This window comes from Castanea sativa, chromosome 7, assembly GCF_040712315.1.
Source record: "Castanea sativa cultivar Marrone di Chiusa Pesio chromosome 7, ASM4071231v1".
Taxonomy (NCBI): Eukaryota; Viridiplantae; Streptophyta; class Magnoliopsida; order Fagales; family Fagaceae; genus Castanea; species Castanea sativa.
In genome coordinates, this window is record NC_134019.1 from 43,302,897 (window position 1) to 43,324,504 (window position 21,608).

The 21,608-nt window shown below is 37.6% G+C and overlaps 2 protein-coding genes and 1 long non-coding RNA gene across 3 annotated transcripts; all 3 read left to right on the top strand.

Annotated features, from left to right (window-relative positions):
• The first annotated feature begins 3,160 nt into the window (after positions 1 to 3,160).
• Positions 3,161 to 3,664, top strand: LOC142644510 (uncharacterized). Its single transcript, XM_075819099.1, has one exon. The coding sequence runs from the start codon at positions 3,161 to 3,163 to the stop codon at positions 3,662 to 3,664; it is 504 nt and encodes a 167-aa protein (XP_075675214.1).
• Positions 3,665 to 10,036: 6,372 nt separating this feature from the next.
• On the top strand, positions 10,037 to 11,064 carry LOC142644511 (uncharacterized). The gene is made up of 2 exons (XM_075819100.1): positions 10,037 to 10,540; positions 10,627 to 11,064. The coding sequence occupies exons 1-2, from the start codon at positions 10,037 to 10,039 to the stop codon at positions 11,062 to 11,064; spliced, it is 942 nt and encodes a 313-aa protein (XP_075675215.1).
• Positions 11,065 to 16,911: 5,847 nt separating this feature from the next.
• On the top strand, positions 16,912 to 19,193 carry LOC142643330 (uncharacterized). Its single transcript, XR_012845840.1, has 4 exons — positions 16,912 to 16,934; positions 17,096 to 17,159; positions 18,170 to 18,220; positions 18,959 to 19,193. It is a non-coding gene; the product is annotated as an uncharacterized LOC142643330 (long non-coding RNA).
• The last annotated feature ends 2,415 nt before the right edge of the window (positions 19,194 to 21,608 follow it).

Consider the following 21,608-nt stretch of genomic DNA (forward strand, 5'->3'; position numbering starts at 1 on the left):
TCTTCTACTTTCCCTTGCTTGCCTCACATGACACATGTTAGGTTTTGAGTTTGTAATTAATGTTGACAAACCATGACAAAAACTAAGTCTCATTGGTTTAGAATGGTCTACATTGAAGTCTATGACAAAAAACTCATGCTCAGGATGAAAAAAATGAGTTACAATATGTTTCATTCGATTGGTACTCGATCGATCGAAAGTCATTCGATTGATACTCGATCGATCAAGAGTCGCATATTAGCAAAAAATCAGCAAACATAAAAAGCCCATAACTTGACCGTTTGAAGCCCAAATCGCATGCCCTCTTTTCCAGTATTTAAAAAACATTATAAGCTAACCCTAGAGAGGTTTTTCAAAGTTTTTTAGAGAGATTAGAGTGCATCTTGTGCCTCTTTTGTATATCTAGGGATTTGTACCCAAAAGCTCTCTAAAGTCTTCTACCGGTGTTATTACTTGAAGAATCTCAAGATTCGGTATTGTAGAAGTTGCTGCATACAAGATCAATGTCTGAGGAGATCCAAAACGTTTAAGTGGAGTCTCAAAGAGACAAGTGTGGGTGCTTGTATTGCAAAGGCCTAATAGAGAAGGAATTCATGGATTCGGAGCTTGCACGTGGTCATGTTAGTAAGTTCTACATATGGTAGCAATAGGATGTTAGTGGTCTAAGTCTTATTGTAAACTCTGATTTTCTATAGTGGATTTGTTTTTTACCTTGAGGATAGTTAGGTTAAATCCTCCCCAGGTTTTTTACCGGTTTGGTTTTCCTAAGTGATCATATTATTGTGTTCTTTATTTTCCGCTGCTTTACATGATATGACTTTATTGTTTTAACCTAGATTTGAATAATAAACCTAAGTAATCACTTGGTTAATTAATTAGGTTAAACAATCTAGTTTATAGGGGTCTAAAACTTTACAACACATAGACTCACACCCATATCACACCCATGCTTTAGATACAAGTGCTCATCTTTTGAGTCATTAGGATAACTTATTTTCCATCTAGTTGAGCAACAATATGAAGGCTAGTTATGACTGGGCAAACTTAGGGTGCCTAACCTCTTCTCATCTTGTATCCTAACGTTGAATCTAGTTCGATAGAAAGACCTTCATGAAGTCATGTTTTAGGTCTTGAACCTATAATTAGGTGGCGACTCCTCCATCTCTTTTTAAGTTGCTTTGTGTACTATTAGGCTCACGTTAGTTTTGAATCTAAAACCACTTTTTAGGAAGATTGAGTACCGCGTATCCCACTTTCGCGAGAAAAAACTGACATACCAATCTCTCACAAAAGGGGATATGAATCATGAAACTTACAGGTTGCTAGGCTAAATATGCTTTAATACCGTGTTTTGGAAAAAGCATGTATCAAGTTTCTTACTTCTAAACCCTCACATGTTATATACACACACACACACACTCTAATTTATTGTATTGGCCCTAAATATATACTCATTATAATATTTAAAAATTATTAATTTTTCTTTCAAAAAAATTATTAAAAAAAAAACCATGAACCCAAATCGAATTTTCTCAGATTTTCAAATCCCATCAAATCAACCCAAGAAATATTTAAAAAAAAAAAAAAAAAAAAACAGCAACCTAATACCACAAATACACCAATCATAAAGCCACCCAAATAGCACCCATTATCATTGAGTTCAACCACCAAACCTTCAACGACTTGTCACCAATGACACAGTGACAAGTGACAACAAACCTGATTCTAGGTGGTGACTAAGGTTAAGGTTGGTCTTGCTATCAAAAACCATGCATCTAATCCATACACATGGTGCAAATTGGATGGAAGGACTAACAGTAACAACAAATGTGGGCATAACAAGTAAAACCTGAAAGACCAAAAATTTTGCTCTTTGTTTTTAGTTGCAAAATTATTGATAAGGATAATACTAGAAGGATGTTAAAATCATTCATGTAAGACGAAGCCAACATTCCCAATAAACTCATCAACCCTATTTGTGCTTTCATAGACATAGACGACTCCACCTCAAGGTCGAAAACTCCATCTTTAAATTAACGAAACCTATATAAGACAACCAGAATGCTTAGACGAGGTAAGAAGATGACGGAAGGAAGCTAACGGGAATAAAGAAACCTTTGACGGGTCTGACAATACCTTGCTTGGCTTCCACGTATAAGTATATAAGGAAACATCTTGCGCCCCACGATTAACCCTAATCGAGAGGATTCCTACAAGGAAAGGATCCCGCAAGATACGCTTATTAATGAGAATTTTCCCTACAAGGAAAGGCCTTCTTCACCAAGGAACGAATGTCAATTCTACACTACTATAAAAACCTTAAAGCCCTCAAAAATCAAGGTACGCATAATTCTCCCTAGCTCTAGTACTCTAGAGCAGTGAAAGTTCTCTGACTTAACCTTCGGAGGGTATTTGGCCGGTACCACATCGGTACTCTCTTGAGATCTTCTTTTCCTGTGTTGTGCAGGTGTTGTCTTAAGCACGTGAGGACCGTGTGACTTACTGACGATTTTTGGCATCATCAGTTGGCTCTGTTTGTGGGAATCAGGAACTTGTAAGCCATACTACCACCTCCCAGACAAAGAGTTGCATGATACTTACTCACTCGATGACGACCACCATCAAGGAGACGAACCACGTACCACAGCCCTCGAGAGATAGGTTCAGACTCTCACTGTGGCCGTGGAACACCTTACCAAGCAAAACCATGACCTGGAAGAATAATTGCGCCAAAGGAATGCATGGCCTAACACTCAAGAGGGGGACCAATAAGGTACCAGTGCAGAGGTTAGAGACCAAAAAGGGCCAGAAGGCAGCAACGCCCCAACAAGACAAGAGCGACAGGACACAAACCGTCCGTTCGCAGTAGATACGGCTCCACCACACATGGTCACAGAGATGCAAATGATGAAGGAATGGATGGACTTCATGATGAACACCCTCAGAGGATGGGTGTCTAGCAACCTCGATGAGTTGATTTATCGAATTGACCCACCATTCATCGCATCTGTCACTTTGTTCCCCCTTTCATCGAAGTTCCGCATGCCACAAGTAGAGGCCTACGACGGATCTAAGGATCCCTTAGATCACCTAGAGTCAGACCCTGACGCACCTGCAAGGAGTGGCAGATGAGATCATGTGTAGGGCCTTCCCCACTACGATGAGGGGACCCGTGAGGGTTTGGTTCAGCAGGTTGACACCCAACTCCATTAGTACCTTCAAGGAGTTGAGCGCCCAATTTTCCTCACACTTTATCGGGAAACACAATTATAAGAAGTCCACCGCCTGCCTAATGAACATCAAGCAACGAGAGGATGAAACGTTGAGATCTTACATTAGCCACTTTAACAAAGAGGCCCTCTCGATTGATGAAGCTGGCGACAAGATACTCGTGGCTGCATTCATGAATAGGTTATGGAAGGGTAAGTTTCTATTTTCCTTATACAAAAACAACCCAAAGACTATGTCAGACGTACTCTATAGGGCAACTAAGTACATGAACGCGGAAGATGCGCTGTCGGCCCAAGAAGAGAAGCCTAAGAAGAGGGAAAGACAAGAGGAAGCATGGCAGGACAGGGGCAAAAGACAACAAGGACTAGAGACCGATGGGAGGATAGGCGCTCCAAACCCCCCATTGGGAGGTTCACAAGTTTCACCTCGTTGACCGCCCCGATTGACCAAGTCCTAATGCAGATCATGGACAAAGGATCCCTGACATTTCTCGGCAAGCTGAAGGGAGAGCCCAATAAGAGATCCAGAGACAAGTATTGCCTCTTTCACCAAGATAATGGTCATGACACATCTGACTGCTACAACTTGAAGCAATAAATAGAGGCTCTTATCAGACAAGAAAAGTTGCAAAGGATCGTAAGCAAAGAAAGGATGGATGCACTGCAAGAACAGGTTGCTTGAAGGGAGAACGAGCACCCTAGGTTGCCCATAGGAGACATAAGGATGATTATGAGAGGATCTACAGCTTCTGGCTCGTCAAAAAACCCGCAAAACCTACCTAAGGATGGTTCAAAATGTCCAGTTGATGAGCTTCGTCCCAAAGATGGCACGGGTCGACAACCCCATCATTGGATTCTCAGAGGAAGACGCTCGACGTCTCCACCACCTGCATGATGATGCACTTGTCGTTACCATACAGATGGGGGACTACAACACACACCTGGTTCTAATTGACAACGGAAGCTCTACTGACATCCTTTACTACCCGGCGTTCTAGCATATGAGGATTGAAAGAGAATGGTTGTTTTCGACCAATGCCCCGCTCATTGGGTTCAGGGGAACAAGAGTATATCCCCTCGGTGCAGTCACATTGCCTATAACAGTTAGTGATTATCCACAACAAATCATAAATGATGTAACATTCCTTGTGGTCGACTGCTCGTCTGCCTACAATGCCATCCTAGGACGACCTACCCTTAACTCATGGAAGGTCGTGACTTCAACTTATCACCTGATGATTAAGTTCCCCATCGAGTATGGAGTTGGAGAAGTACGCGGGGATCAAGTAGCGGCACGTGAGTGTTACATAGCAATGTTGGAGATGGACGACCATTTACAGGCCATGAGTATAGAGGAGCAGCAAACGGTTGTAGAACTCATTGAAGGATTGGAAGAGATACCCCTCAACAACTCCAGGCCTGAACGAACGACTAGGATCGACACTCTCACCAGTCCGCCAATTTGTTAAGTGCTCACAATGCTTCTAAAAGAAAACCAAGACGTCTTTACCTGGAGCCATGAAGACATGCACGAGTTGACGCTTCAATCATGGTGCACAGGTGGAATGTGTCACCCATTTTTCCCCCTATCTGTAAGGGGAAGCAAGTGTTCGCCCAGGAATGAGACCAAACTATAGTGGAAGAAGTAAGAAAGTTGCAAGATGCAGACTTCATTAGAGAAGTATACTACCCTGATTGGCTGGCCAACATGGTGATGGTCAAGAAAGCCAATGGTAAATGGAGGATGTGCGTAGACTTCACAGACCAGAACAAAGCGTGCCCTAAGGATAGCTACCCCCCTCCCATGGGTCGATGTCTTAGTAGACTCTACAGCTCAACACCAGTTACTGAGCTTCATGGATGCTTTTTCTAGCTACAACCAAATCAAATTGGACAAAGCTGATCAGGGGAAGACTTCATTCATCACCAGCCAAGGCCTCTTTTGCTACAAAGTAATGTCGTCCGGCCTTAAGAACGCAGGTGCAACTTATCAGAGGCTAATGAACAAGATGTTTGCACATCAGATTGAAGAAACGTCCAAGTCTACGTTGATGACATGCTGGTAAAAAGCCGAAGTGAGGACAACCACTTGGACAACCTCAAGGAGACCTTCAGCACCCTCTGCTCTTATAACATGAAGCTCAATCCGAGTAAGTGTGCATTTGGGGTGACAGCTAGAAAGTTCCTGGGGCTTATGGTGTCCTAGAGAGGTATCGAAGTCAACCCAGACAAGATCAGGGCCATAATGGAGATGTCACCACCAAGGAATGTGAATGAAGAACAAAGCCTTAACGACAAGGTAGCCGTGCTGAACAGGTTCGTGTCAAGGGCAATGGACAAATGCCTACCTTTCTTCCATATGCTAAAGAAGTCTTTTGAGTGAACAGTCGAGTGTCAGCAAGCGTTCGAAGATCTGAAGGCCCATCTTTCTTCACCGCCGCTGCTAAGTCCCACCAAACCAAAGGAAGAACTATTCCTCTACTTGGCTGTATCTCCGGCTGCTGTCAGAGTGGCCTTAGTCAGGGAAGAAGATAGGGTGCAGAAGCCCGTCTACTACATTAGCCGAGCACTCCGAGGCACAGAGGAAAGATACTCACCGATAGAGCAGCTCGCCTTTGCTTTAGTCACCGCAGCTCGTAAGCTTAAGCCATACTTCCAGGCCTATACTGTGGTCGTCCTGACAAACAAGCCTCTACGGTGAGCAATGAGTAATCTTGAAGCCACCGGACGGATAGCGCTATGAGTGATAGAATTAAGTGAATTTGATGTGCAATATCGCCCTTGAACTGCCATAAGGGACTAGTAGTTGCCGACTTCATTGCAGAGTTCACCAATGTGGAAGGCTAGGGGGCAGAAGAACATCCTTAGTGGAGTGTCCATATGGAAGGATCATTTAATAGACATGCTGGCGAAGTTGGTGTAATGCTTCATTCCCCAGAAGGGGACGAGATCGAATGCATGGTTCGCCTGGACTTCCTAACGACCAACAACGAAGCAGAGTATGAAGCTTTAGTGGCAGGGCTAGATCTCACAAAAGCCACGAGGACAACAAGTGTGGTCGTTTATTGCGACTCTCAGGTCGTCACCAGTCAAGTGAACGGGGACTTTGAATGCAAAGAAGAAAAGATGAAGAGGTACTTAGAGAAGGTGCGGAAATGAGTAGGCGAGCTGCAGGCCAAGTTCGTCCAAGTTCCTAGAGAAAAGAACGAGAAAGTTGATCGCCTTGCCAAAGCCACCTCAACGGAACACATGCTTGTCCCTAGTAAGGTACTCTCTTTTGTTCAGCACTCACCCTTGATAAATGAAGTTGGTGTGTAGGAAATAGATTCGGGAAGCAACTGGACTACACTGATAGTTTTCTATTTGAAAAACAACACACTATCTGGCGATAAGGGAGCCGCGAGAAAGCTGAAGGTCCAGGCAGCGCGATTTGTTTTGATAAAGGACATCTTTTACAAGAGAGGCTTCTCCCGCCCGTACTTAAGATGTTTAAGCCCTGAAGAAGCGGACTATGTCATAAGAAAAGTCCATGAAGGGATCTGCAGGAACCATTCAGGGTCGTAGTCATTGGTGCACAAATTGATTTGTGCTGGATATTACTGGCTCACTATGCAGAAGGATGCCCAGACTTATGTCAAAACCTGCAACAAATGTCAAAGGTTCAGCAACGTCATCAGATAGCCGACAGAAGAGCTCACTCCAATGATGGCTCTATGGCTTTTCGCTTAATGGGGATTAGACATCATGGGCCCATTCCCAATAGCAATGAGACAGCTGAAGTTCCTAATGGTCGGCATAGATTACTTCACTAAATGGGTAGAAATTGAAGCTTTGGCCACCATCACAGAAAAGAACGTACAAAGCTTCGTCTGGAAAAACATCATTTGTAGGTACGGAATCCCTAGAGTCTTGGTATCCAACAACGGAAAGCAATTCGACAATGACTCCTTCAGGGACTTCTGTGCATAGTTAGGGATTAAGAACCACTACTCCCCCCCCCCTCCCACCCATAGGACAACAGTTAAGTTGAGGTCACGAATTGATCCTTTCTCAAAATTATCAAGACTCGACTCGAGGGGGAAAAGGGTATATGGCCAGACGAATTGCCAAGTGTACTATGGGCATACAAAACAACGGACCAAATGCCTACAGGAGAGACGCCATTTCGGTTGGCATACGGCAGTGAGACAATTATCCCTGCTAAGGTCAAACTTACAAGCTATAGAGTGGACAACCATGATGAGAGTAGAAATGACGAGGCCATGCGTCTACAACTTGACCTAGTGGACAAAGTCAGGTCAACAGCGAAACAAAGGCTAGCACGGTACCAAGATCTCATGGCAAAGCACTACAACTCCAAAGTTAGACATAGAGACTTCCAAGTTGGAGACCTCGTCTTAAGGAAGGTGATGAGAGCTACTAGAGATCCCTTTCAGAGAAAGCTCGGTCCTAACTGGGAGGGACCCTATAGAATAACTTCGTGGTAGAGAAAAGCTACCTATCATCTGGAGTTGCTAGACAGGTAGAAGTTGCACCACCCATGGAACATGGAGCACTTGAAGAGATACTACCAAAAGGCGACGACACGAAGAACAACACTCCTCATTTCCAGTTTACTTAGTTTTTGTTAATTCTTATTATCAACCGTACTTTTTAAGCCCAAAGGGCAGCTTTTTATTCTTTCAAGAACAATTTTCTACTTTTGCATGCATTTATCACAATAAGAGGAGTTATTCAGATATGACCTATGTTTGTATATGATTAAGACTTAACTAGTTTCAAGGAGCTTATCGATACATAAGCTTCTTTCATGCAAAAGCCTCGGCTAGCCACAAAAAGAATTACATGGAGGGGCTGTTAGATGCCAATGGAGTTTGGTAGGATGATGAAAATAAAATGGAGGAGATTGTGGTTTACTACTATAGCAACCTATTTACATCAAGCAATCCAATGGAGTTCAATGAGATCCTCAATGTAGTGTAACCAAAGGTTTCAACCTCCATGAACCAAGAGCTAGTCCGAAACTTCAATGAAAATGAGGTCAGAGTGGCTTTGAAGCAGATGTATCCCTTGATGGCACCAGGTCTGGATGGTAAGCCTCCCCTATTCTTTCAACATTTTTGGAGCACTAGCGGAGTGGTGGTTACTAAAACGGTATTTGATTTCCTTAACCATGGTATTTCTCCTTCTAATTTTAGTGAGACTCATATCATGCTTATCCCAAAAGTAAAAGAAGCTAAAAGAATAACAAAATATAGTTATATCAGTTTGTGTAATGTGGTATATAAGATTGCCTAAAAAACTATAGCAAATAGGCTTAAAAAGGTTCTTCCATCTATTATTAGTGAAACCAAAAGTGCTTTTGTGCTTGGAAAGTTAATCACTGATAATGTGTTAATTGCTTTTGAGACTATGCATCATATTAGTCAGAAAAAAGGGAGCCAAGGTGGGGGAAATGACTCTTAAACTTGATATGAGCAAGGCATATGATAGGGTGGATTGAGAATGCCTGGAGAAAATCATGGAAAAGTTGAGTTTTGTAGAGAGGTGGATACGTTTGATTATGCAGTGTGTGATTTCTGTCACTTATGCCATAAAGATAAATGGGGTTTCTAAAGGGAATATTATTCCATCAAGGGGAATTTGTCAAGGTGACCCCTTATTTCCTTACCTATTTCTTTTATGTGCAGAAGGCTTATCAACTCTAATCAAAGCCACGGTTGACAATGGACAAATGGAAGGGCTGGCTGTATGCCGTGGTGGTCCAAAGCTTTCTCACTTATTTTTTTGCAGATGACAACCTAATTTTTTGCAAAGCATCCATAGAAGAATGTGACACTCTAAAATGAGTCTTGGAAGTATATTAGAAAGCCTCAGGCCAACAATTGAATCGGGCAAAAACATCTTTGTTCTTTAGCAGGAACACAGCCACGGAGATCCAAGAGGAGCTTAAAAGAAGATTTAGGGCCAAAGTGATTAAACAACATGAAAAATATCTTGGTTTGCCCTCACTTGTGGGGTAAAATAAAAGGAATACCTTCAATGACATTAAGGAGAAGTTTGGTAAAAAGTTAGCGGGGTGGAAGGAGAAAATGTTGTCCAAAGTTGGCAAGGAGATTTAAATTAAAGCAGTGGTCCAAGCTATACCAACGTACACCATGAGTTGCTTCAAACTATAGGATTTTCTCTGTGAGGAGTTAACAAGTATGGTTAGAAACTTCTGGTGGGGACAAAAGAAAGATGAAAAGAAAACTGCCTAGCTTAGTTGCGAGAAAATAGAGGTATAGGTTTTAAAAATCTAAAACTCTTTAAGTTGACTCTTCTTGAAAAACAGGGATGGAGGCTTCAAATGGGTTATAACTATTTGGTTTATAAGGTTCTTAAGGCCAAGTATTTCCCAAGAAGTGATTTTGTGAATGCCTCGCTTGGAAACAACCCTTCCTTCACCTAGCATAGTGTTATGGCAACCCAACATCTAGTTAGAAAGGGCCTTAGATGGAGGGTCGGCAATGGTGAAAGTATTAGAGTATATGGAGACAAATGGTTGCCAACTTCCTCCACGTATACAGTAGTTTCTCCAAGATTGTTCCTGCAATATGATACAAGAGTTAGCAAGCTAATTGATGTTGCCACATCTAGTTGGAAGACCTCCATTGTTGATGCTTTATCCCTACCCCATGAAGCCGAGACAATAAAGAGCCCGCTGAGTTCTCGGCTAGCAGCAGACAAGCTAGTCTAGTCTAAGACATAAAATGGTTTGTTTTCTGTGAGTATAGCTTACAATCTAGTAGTGAAAGCAGCCCAACATGCCAATCTTGGAGAGAGCTCCGAGAGTAGCCACGTTCGCCGCTTTTGGAGGAGGGTTTGGCATTACTGTTTCCATAGAAAGTTTGTACTTAGGTTGGCGAGCTTGTCTTGATACTTTACTAACGAAAGCGAACTTGAGGCAGCGACAGATTGTACAATATGATATTTGTAATAGCTGCAAAATGGAGCCAAAGTCCGTTGGGCATATTCCGTGGAGCTATCCGAAAGCTCAAAAGGCATGGGGCTACTCTAAAATGGCGGGAAGTTTGAACTTGGAGGTTTGTCGCACGTTCAATGATCTGCTGTGGACTTCGTTGATGGTCAATAAAGTTGGTGGTGACCAGGCAGTGAAGGTTGTTACAATTGCATGGGCGTTGTGGCATAATCGTAATGAGGTGAGACATGAGGGGAAGAATAAGAATGGAAAATCATTGGTGCAGTTGGCCCTTAACTATATTGCTGAGTATAATGCAACTATTGATGATGTTAATGAGTCAATACTGGTGGTTGAGCAAGATGCTTCTTGGCGACCTTCACATTCAAATTGGAATAAAATAAATGTTGATGGTGTGCAATTTTCTCTACACAGAAGGTAGCGGGGATTGGTGTGGTCATTAGAGATGATAAGGGAAAGGTGGAAGTAGCGCTGTGCAAGAAGATTATGGCCCTAGTGGGGGCTGTTAAGGCAGAGGCAAAAGCTTTTGAAGCCAAGTTGCTATTTGCAAAAGAAATTGGCATTCAAGACATTATCCTCGAGGGTGATTCTTTATTGGTATACAATGCCCTCTGTGAGAAGTCTCTTCCCCCATCATCTGTGGAAGCGGTGGTATCAGGAATGCAGGAAATGGACAAGGAATTTAGACGTATCGAGTTCTCCCATGTTAGAAGACAGGGTAATAGACCTACACATCTCTTAGCTAAATATGCATCTGGCATTAATGACTATCTTGCATGGATTGAAAAGAATCCTTGCTTGATTGAGCAAACTTTAATCCATGATGTAATCTCTATTTCTCATATGCAATAAAATCTCAGCTTTCCCATAAATAAATAAAAAATTAGTGCTAAAATTTGATGCCTAAACTTCTTGACAACTTGTAGTTTTATATTTAGCTTTATTTGGATGATGAAGAAGAAATATTGAGATGAACAACATGAAACTGACAACACCCATCCTATCAATGGCATTCTGGCCATCCTCTTTTAGCTAAGCAGTTTTAATTGATAATTTATCTCTATTAGCTATTACAAATGATTACTTATGATAAATTTAAAAGAAAATATATTTAATATAATTCTTAGACATTAATTTGATGCTTTGTGTGGAAGTTCCAAACACCTAAAATATTCGATAAAGAATAATGAATAAAGGAACAAGTGGAAACTAAAAATATAGTGTATTAAGAGATTTAAGGTTTAAACCCGCCTACACCAAAAAATAATTAGTGTCTTGGCATGATGATAAAAAGTAATTATAATAGAGCTAATGTCGTAGATTCAAATTTCTTTGTATCTATCAAAAAAACCATAGTGTATTAAGACTTATTCAACAACCTCCCAATGATAGAACTTGCGTTTAATGCTTTTCTTTTAAAATTAATATATTTATATTTATTTACCATTAAAACTAAGAGAAAATTCAATTAGATTTTCAATTAGAGTCTAAATTTTGAGCCACATATTTTGTCGAATTTTAAAAAAAATTTATGCTAAATGGGTTAATTCAATACAAAATATTAGGAGTCCAATATAAATGAATCATAAAAAACTCAATCATATAACTAATTTTATTTTTAAAATTAAAATAAGGGAAAATTTGAAGGATTTTACTTTCCAATGCCATTTGTTTGTCTAACTAAAAATAATTCAAATTTATTAACTTTTTACATAACACTATGAATATAAACTATGCTTGAATTCATGTTAAACCTCAAATCATTAAACCTTTCCATTTTGTTTGTTTTAGTTCAAATTTAACTCAATTGATGACAAAGTTTTGTGTTTATAAAACAAAAAATGAAACACAAGTTTAAATTAGGCTAAAATGCAAATTGCACCCTTTAAGTTTTGATCAAAATTCATTTTAGTCATCTAACTTTATTTTCGTTAAATTGAATTCTCTAAGTTTCAAATTTATTTAATTCAGACATTCTATCCAATTTTGTTGAAATTATCTATTAAAAAAATATTTGTCTCATGTGAAAAAAATCTATAAAATTAATATAATATTGTATAGATTAATTATGTCTGAATCTCATTTTAATTTTTATATTAGTTAATTGCATACTTAATGAAAATGATTTAACGAAATTGGACAAAAGACCTAAACTAAATAAATTTGAAACATAGAAAATTCAATTGAATAAAAATAAAGTTAAATGACTAAAATGAAATTTTCACTCCATTTGTTTTGATGTTAAATATTTTCAAGGGTTTATTTATTTGCATTTTTGCCAAAAATATTATCTACGCTAAATATCAATTAGTGTTTTAACATAACCTCAGATCCCATGACATTAACTAGTATTCAAAATTCTTTGTGTGCTGTTAACAAGCAAGAGATTTAAAACTATGCCTATTATCTAAATCTTGGTAGTTTGATACGATGACAATAACTTAAAAATGTAATCGGTCTTGAATCCGCTTATTATGTCTCTGTAACGCTTCCCTTACCACCAAATCCTTTTGATGCAATCAATAATACGTAATTTATGTTATATTTTTTTGAGAGAAATGAACCCCATTTTTCCTGTCATATCATATGCGTTCAATCTTCACACCTCATAGAAGCCGTTGACTGATTTCAAGTCTTCATAACAAAGAAAAAGTTAAAAAGACAAATGGGTTTTCCTTTCTGATACTGATGCACCTTTTGATTAGAAGCAAAAGAGTATCTAGCACTAGCTGTTGCCATACACTTCATGTTTTATGCGAAAAATACTTTCTTTGGAAGTTCATTATACAAAATTACAAATTGTTCACTTTAAGACTAGAATTTCACTAAACAGAATGAAAAGAAATTACATCAGTTGAGAGAGAATAAGGACTCTCCTCAATGCAAGTATCATAATGCTCAACACCTAAAGCATATTTTGGTAACAAATTTGCAGGTATATTACCATTCCTGCGAGCAAGAGAGACCTCAAACCCGTGAAACTCATGCATTAATATGGTTGGTCTTGAATCCATCACCTCACCTTGCTCTTACAAGGGTAGGGTGGTCTCACTTTAGCTACAGCTCATAGGCAGAAGTGTTTTTAAGTTATTAGAGCAGTTTACTCACATACCTGTTTGGTACAGCTTATTTTTTCAACCTTCTGAAAATGGGATTGTTTGAATTGAAAAGGCTGTAGCTAGAAAGATGTTAAGTTTGAAAAAAGTACAGTTTGAAACTGTGTTTCCAAACAGGCACACGTCACCTCACCTTGCTGTAACAAGGGGTGGAGGAGGTGCCACTTTAGCTGCAGCTCATTGGCAGTATTGTTTTTAAGTTGTTAAAGTAGTTTATTAGCTACATCACTTCAAATGGCTCTTTCAATGGGAGGAGGAGGTGTCACTTGAGCTGCATCTCACTGGAAGAATTGTTTTTAAGTTAATTTGATGTGATTATATTTTTTATACTGCCCTGTAGGCCTGCACCATGCCCTGGAAGAATTGTTTTGCGACTGGGTGCTTGGTAGAGCTGTTCTCTGTAAGAGACCGAGGGAAAATGGGAAGCTAATAGTGTTTTGTGGGAGTTCTAACAAATCTGGTCTTTTGTAGTTATTATGGTTTATTTTGGAGGGACTGATTTTAGTCATTAATGGCACACCCACGCGGGCTTTTTCTTTTAAGAAAAATGCTAACGAATGCCCTTCGAGCATTGTTTAATAATTTATTTAAAGAAAGTTTTTATGAGGAAAGAAAGAAAAACAATTAATATTTTAACAGCTTTTTTCATTTCCTATAAAAGTGATGTCAGAATTTTTCTAAAATAGATTATTAACCAATGCCTTCGTTAACATGGCCTTCTTTTAAATTGACACCAGCTACTTCGGCTTTGATAGTGTGGAAGCCTGAGGGAGGGAGACGTAAGGTGACCTGTATGGGGGCTAAGGAGCTCAGATGGCCCAAGGTTTAAAGTGATGGGCCAGAAGTCACAAAACATGCAAGTGGTCTTGTTAAAGCCCAACCCGTGGCTACATCACCTTCACTAAATGAGGGCACTTTGGTCAAGCCCATTTCGTCAAATGTAATTTCTGATGCCCAGTCTTCCAAAACAAAGCTATTGGACCTGCTAACGAGTTGGTGCTGGTCCAAGTCGAGAACTGGGCCAGAGTGGCGTCCACCTGCTCAATAAAATGCTTGTGAGAACAGCGAAACGGGTTGGATGAAAAGAGAGGATGTGGCAGAGAAGACAGTCAGGTAGCGTGCGCGTGTGTGCGCTTTTTTTTCCCCCTCTAAATGCTAGCAATTGGCAAACGACATCGTTCAAAGCAACAAATTCTGGAATGCTCCGACCCGTAAGACCGCTATACCCGCAAAACTGTATGTCTATGTTGCCTTTTATGTTTTTGATATGTTATTGCTATTGGTATTCATTTTCTTTTTATTATGTTTAATTTGACTTAATTGAATTAATAAAAGACTTTGTTTTATTTATTATCGAGATGTACTCACCAATCTAAAAGAAAATATTCATTTTGTAAATTAATGTTAGGCTAAAATACAAAACCCACTATTTAAATTTCATTAGAATTCATTTCAGCTTTATAATTTTGTTTTTGTTCATTTTAGTCGTCTATATTTCAAGTTAATTCAATTAAAATCTATCAATCAATTTCGGTCAAAAATTTTGGAAAATATTTTTGAATCATTTATTTAGCTGGGATCCTTCCTACCACCTATAGCAAGAACATCAAAAGAGAGCTAAACCACATTTTAATCCACTTGTTGGTCATTTTAATTAGCTTCTTCTTACATTTCTTGACAATTAATTCATTATACCTGCTTCACTAGAAGAACAACACAGTTTCACTAAGTTACCACAACATTGTCAGCAATAGTCTCCTATTAATAAAAAGGTAACCCAAAAATGAAAACAAAAATTACATGATCTAAAAGCCTTCACTAAAAGAATTACTCGTCACTTTGACTAACCAAAGGGCTTCCAATATGAGAGACTTCAAGATGACCATTTTTTTTTTTTTTTTTAAAAGATTTCAAAATGACCATGACCTTTATTGATATATATAGAGAGATACACAATCTAGGAAATAAAAAATGAATAAACAAATTGCAGATCACGCAATGCTGATTAAAAAGGAGAAAGGGAGATCGATATGAGCTAAATTTCCTCCATCAATGTTTGCATCGCTGACTATAGAACTGATCAAGGGTCTTTGCAAACATACAGTTGAGAAGCTCATGTGGGAAAATGCAAAGGAGAGTGTCCATGCCAAAACTAGCAACTAAATGATATTGCGGGTGTCATAAGATGGGTCAGAAATTTCATCTCTAATTTATCCAACTCCGATTACAAATAATAGATATTTTTCATGAAAAATCCAAACAATAGTCACATGTAGACCATTGCTACTGTCAATCATAATAAGTTCACCCTACTTGTTCTGCCAGACTGCCATGAAGTAAACTTACTCTAACAGTTTTGCTATGGAGTTTCATGCTACTAGTTTTGCTACAACTAACTTATAATAAAAAGATATAAATTATTACTCTTTCATGAAAAATCCAAACTATTGACACATGTAGAGAGCATACCCATCAACTTTGAGTTATGCCCCCAATCCAACAACACCCTCAACAATTATTCACGCTATAAATTGATTGTTTAGCGTTTTTTGTTTTACCATTTGGTACTTGCATTGGGGAGTAATTTTATTCCTCAGATTTTGTTATGTTTAATGTTCCCCCTGTAGAGCTATCTCTTTTGGCAAGGCAAAAGATGACCCTCTATTTTATTTTTTACTAGTCCCAGTCCCACACGTTATTATTAGTTTTAAGGTGGTCTCATTATTATTATTAAGATCGCTCTATAGGGGTAAAATAAAGATTACCCTTTATTTTATTCCTCAGATTTTGTTATTTTATTTTATTTTTAAAAAATCCAATTAAAAATGTATTGCTTACTGTTCTCAACAAACAAACAAAAAAATTGTACTACTTACTAGTTAATTGTAATACACAAACAATAAAATTAAAAGACCCATGAAATCATGAGATACATACTCATTATTGTAATGGAATCCAATCAAATTGCCAACTTCTTTTAGAGCTGCCCTCCAAATCTGCACCTTGGCAATGTTATCCTTGAAATTTTTTTTCATGTTTAACCAATTTTACCCCAAACTTTCCCTCTTGCTTACGTACTTCTGATAGATCTGCTCCATAAAAAACTGGTAAAACCAATTGGCCAAGATTTTTCCTACACTCAAGAATCCAAACAAGTTCGTCCAAACACCATTTGGAAGATGCATAATTTTCAGAGATCATAACAACCGAAATCATTGACCTTTTGATGGTTTTGAGAAGTTCCTCTATAAATTTGTTTCATGTTCAGCCAATTCTACGCCAAACTTTCCCTCTTGCTTACGTACTTCTGATGGATTTACTCCATAAAAAACTGGTAAAACCAATTGGCCAAGATTTTTCCTACACTCAAAAACCCAAATAAGTTCGTCCAAACACTATTTAGAAGATGCATAATTTTCAAAGATCACAACAACCAAAATCATTGAAAAATTTCAAAGGAACTTCTCAAAACCATCAAAAGGTCAATGATTTCGGTTGTTGTGATCTCTGAAAATTATGCATCTTCCACCGAAGACTAATTATGCACCAAAAGAGTTTCAGCTACCCACGCAAAAAAAAAAAAAAAAAAAAAAGTGATTAGATCTGGTAATGAAATTTTGATATTAAATTTATGAATTTTTTTCCCTTTCCTTGATTTCTTTGCTAAGGATCTTCCCTTTGTTTCATTTATAGTAAAGATTATCTATTTCTTTTATTGCATTTTTTAATATAAATATTTGATTGATTTCTTGTTGAATGTTTTTCAGATTTTTATAACTTGTATGAAGCGTAATTGTGAGAGTGCATGTCAATGGCGGCCAAGACTGGCAGGTGGCTGGCAGCATTTCTTGCTTTTTTTTTTTTTCCTTGAGATTTTGTGAGGTTGGATCCTCTAATGTCAATGTTTGGATGTTGGCGCTATTGGGGCTACTGTGTTATGTTTATGTTTTCATGTCATGAGTTTTTAAGGGGGAGGGGGGGGGGTGGGGGGGTGGAGAAAGTACAAAAAATAAAAATAAAAAAACAAAGTGTGTTTCATGGTTACAAATTCATTATTAAAAGTGTCTTGTTTCTTGAGGTTGTCTTTCTTGCTTACAAATTCATTTAGTTTTCATATTTAGAGTTGAAAAAAAAGCAATAAGAGATGAAATAGCTTTAGTTGGGTGCTTTGAAAACAGAAATTGCTTACTAATAAGTAGTAACTTTTTTTTTCACTAATATAACGAGTAGTAACTTTGGAGAATGTTATTGATGATTTAGAATTTTTATGTTAGGCCCCTTTTCAATCCACTAAAGAATGATCATGGATTTCTACTGCCAAATTATATTACTCTGGTGATTTACGTTTTTGCATAATGTGATTTCATTTACTATTATACAGGAAATGAATTAGTAAGAAAGACAACCTCATCTATCTATATATATAATTGAAGTCAAAGCTTAGTGAAAATCCAATTAGTTCTCAAATTGGTAGAGCAGAAAATTATCATGATTCTCTTGCATCTAGGTGTCTTTTCCACTTCTTCTATCCATCAAATCCTAATAAGCTCTTACATATTCTGCAGTTATACCTTCACCTATTATTATTTTGTGTTTGTAAATTTCCGGACCAATTCTCTTCCTTATCTCTCTCACCTCTTATACTTATTTCTCCTCTATGGCATTCACACACAGCCTCACATAATGTGAGCACCTACATAGTGCAAAAGGCCTCTCTCTTCCTGTAGAAATTTAGCTTTGTATTGATCCAAAATGCAAAAAATAATCACTATATTTACCCAAAAAATAAAACCCATTTCTATTTGTGTTTCTTCTTTTTGACATTTGTTTTCCTATGGCAGAGTCAATGACCGCACCAACTTGGAAATCAAACAGTCTTCCATGACCATGAGGTCCATTTCATGCCTCTTCTTCTTCCCTTATTTTTTTCCCTATGTCAACTGTTCTATTTGAAAAATGCCATTGGATTGTTTTCTGAGTGATCATTCAGGAAATTCGTTGGGATTATTTTGTTTAGTATTTCTATTTATATTTTTTCTCTTTTGGAACTAACAACAGCTACATTTTGAAATTAATAGCGTTGACCATTGGTGGTTTCATTACATCTTATCAAGCCCTTAGATTAAATAGCATTGGCCTTTGGATTGACCCCTTAGAAATTGCCTGCAACTTGTCTGTCAAAATACTTGACTATAAGATTTTTGTGACATTGGGGCTTTAAAAGCATATTTCTAGGATCCTTTGGCTATTGTGTTTGTTATACTTGAGTTGTGAGGTTTGGATTGATGCTTTAGGAGACAAAGAAAACCTTAAATTTTCAATATGTTAGAACTCCTTAAATTGTTAAGTCCCTTTAAAGTCAAGTTTTTGTGTTTTAAGAATTTGCATGAGCAGTTGGTCTATTGAGAATTACATGAGTTATTATTGCTGGCTTTGACACAAACCTTATGACAGCAAAATATCCACTCTATTATGTGGATAGATGACTTGATTCGAATATTTTCAATTGGTTAATTTCTAATGCAAAATGTCCTGTTTAGCTTATTGTATCCATTTCAATAAATCTTTATATTTTATTTATTTTTTCTTGTATTAGTTTTAACATAGCCAATAATATGTTGTTGGGACAGTTGTTGAATCACTCTGCGTCATCGCTCATTAAGCAAAAATCCCAATGGAAGAAAGCGATAACAGATTTTCATGTTGTTTGAACCCATAACCTGCATTAACATTGAATACATCCGAGTCATGCAGCAGCCTACCAACCTCTGCTGTTTCAAGATGCTATTGTAAATGGGGTAAAACTTGCAACTGATACTATATTTTTTTGTTCTTATTTTGTTGGTAGAGTGATTGAAGTGGCATGTGGTGGGTTCAAAATTTAATATTAAATTTAGTCTCCTAAGAGCACTTACAGCAGTGGTGCTATATTGGTATATTGGTATTTTTTTGCTCCTCCAGCACCAAAAAGCATGCTCCACTAACATTGTCAACTATAGTCTCCTATTCCTGAATAAAATCAAATCACAATGGTTATATATAACTGAAGATATTAGTGCAATCACTGAACCAATAAACAATGATGGAAAATAGATAATAAATGAAGAAAGATATGAACGGTAATGGAAGAGTTATCATGAAATAGATAACCAGATGGTCTCAGTCGGCCTCTATCTTTGTAATTATATTGCTCCAGTCGGCCTTTCCCTTTGTCTGTAACTTACCCATATATATATATATAAACTTACAATTAAATATGATTATAAAGCAAGCATATCTAACAAGCCTTTATTCCTAAATGCCAAATAGTTCCTCAAATTTTGGGAGGGGAGAAGGATATCCAACGCCCAAACCACAAATTGGTGACACAAGCTAATAAAAAGGCAACCCAAAAACAAAAACAAAAATTACAAGATCTAAAAGCCTTCACTAAAAGAATACTCATCACTTTGACTAGCCAAGGGATTTCAATATGCAGGAACTTCAAAATGACCACGATCTTTATTGATATATGGAGAAATAGACAATCTAGGAAATAAAAGCAAATGAATTAACAACGTAATGCTGTTTAAACAGGAGAAAAAGAGATATGAGCTAAGCTTCCTCCATCAATGTTTTCATCGCTACTATAGAACTAATCAACAGTCTTTGCAGATACACTGGAGAAGTTCATGTGAGAAAATGCAAAGGCGTGTCCATGCCAAATCTAGCAACTAAATGATATTGTGGGTGTCGTAAGCTCCTTGGGTCACAAATTTCATCTCTAATTTATCCAAGAACTCCAAATACAAATAATAGTTTAGCCAATTTTGATTTCGCTGCATCCTGTAACAAAGTGAAATTCAAAATAGTAGAAGTGTTTATAGCATTTCAGAACTTACACTCACACATCAATGGATTCATTTCTCTAGTATAGAGTTATTGAATGACATGAAGAAGTTAGTCGATCTCAAAAAGGGATCAGCCTTATTGAAGATTGTTTATTCCCAGCTGCCCCCTGATTGAATCAAATGAACATGCTATGCTGACACTCAAGTGTTTCTAAAAGAGCCTTAGTTGGTATTATTACTTCAACTATTGGCGTATAAGTGTGAAACATAGCAGCCAATGATTACACCCATTCTTCTTGTGGTTGTGAAATATTGAATTCGAAAAATATTAAATTCTTAATATCCCCTTTACAACTGTTGGCAGAAGCCAATGTCCCAGGGTACTAGGGACTCATTCTGGCTGGAGATTACACTTCTAAGTTTTTGTCACAAAGTAACATAAAATATTGGCTGCCAAGTGCCAACAATATTTCAAATACCTATTGCGCTGATGGAACTCTCAAGGCAGGGTCTTGGAAGGAGTTCATGCTTCCTTTGTAGAGTCAGAACTTTTTATACATAGCCACATTTACAATCTTCCAATTTGTATGCGTCCTGGTCTTTTTTGTATTATAAAAATTGATATGATGGATGAATTTGAAAATATGCTGCTGGAGACAATAAGCTTTATTTAAAATGAGATGTGATTTTGATTTGTATTAGTGTGTCTCTGTCAACCATTGCTTTGTTTACTCAATGTAAGATGAGTCATTGAAGTGGGATGATGTGAACTGAATAATGAACAAGTAACAATGTCAATGTAAATGCTTTTTTTTTTTTTTAAGGTGGTTCATCATTCAATTTTGTCATGTTTGTTCAATTTCCTAATTAATTCTTAGAATCATTCTGTAAAAGGAAAAAGGATAAAAACTTAGGAACTTTGTTTAAAAATAGTAAATTACTCTTTCAACCAGTTTGTGTTTGTGTGTGTGTGTGTGTGTTTTTTTCTTTTTCTTTTTTATACAAGATATAATTTCTACTCTAGCCTAATCTAAGTGTATATGTGTGTGAACTGTGAATCTCTCTCCTGGAGACTTGAACCTCTCTCCTGGAGACTTGAGCCCCAGTCCTTGCCCTCCAGATTCCACAAGCACTTATACTTATGGAATTATTACCGCACCAAGGGTGCACAATGGTCCAGTTTGTGTTTTTAAATTTAAAATTATTTAACTAAAAAATATGAGTATTTTAGAGAGTTTAAAAATTTGTGTAGGGATATTTTAGTATACAAAATGATGAAACCTAATTAGGGAATCATGTTATTAGTAGTATAGATTAACTAAGAATTTTGGGGCTAGGCAACTTCTATGACCTTACCTTAATGGTCGACCTGAATTACAATTAATGTTTTAAATATACCATTGGAATAGAATATTTTGGTATCGGTATTTTTTTTTTTGAGAAATAATTA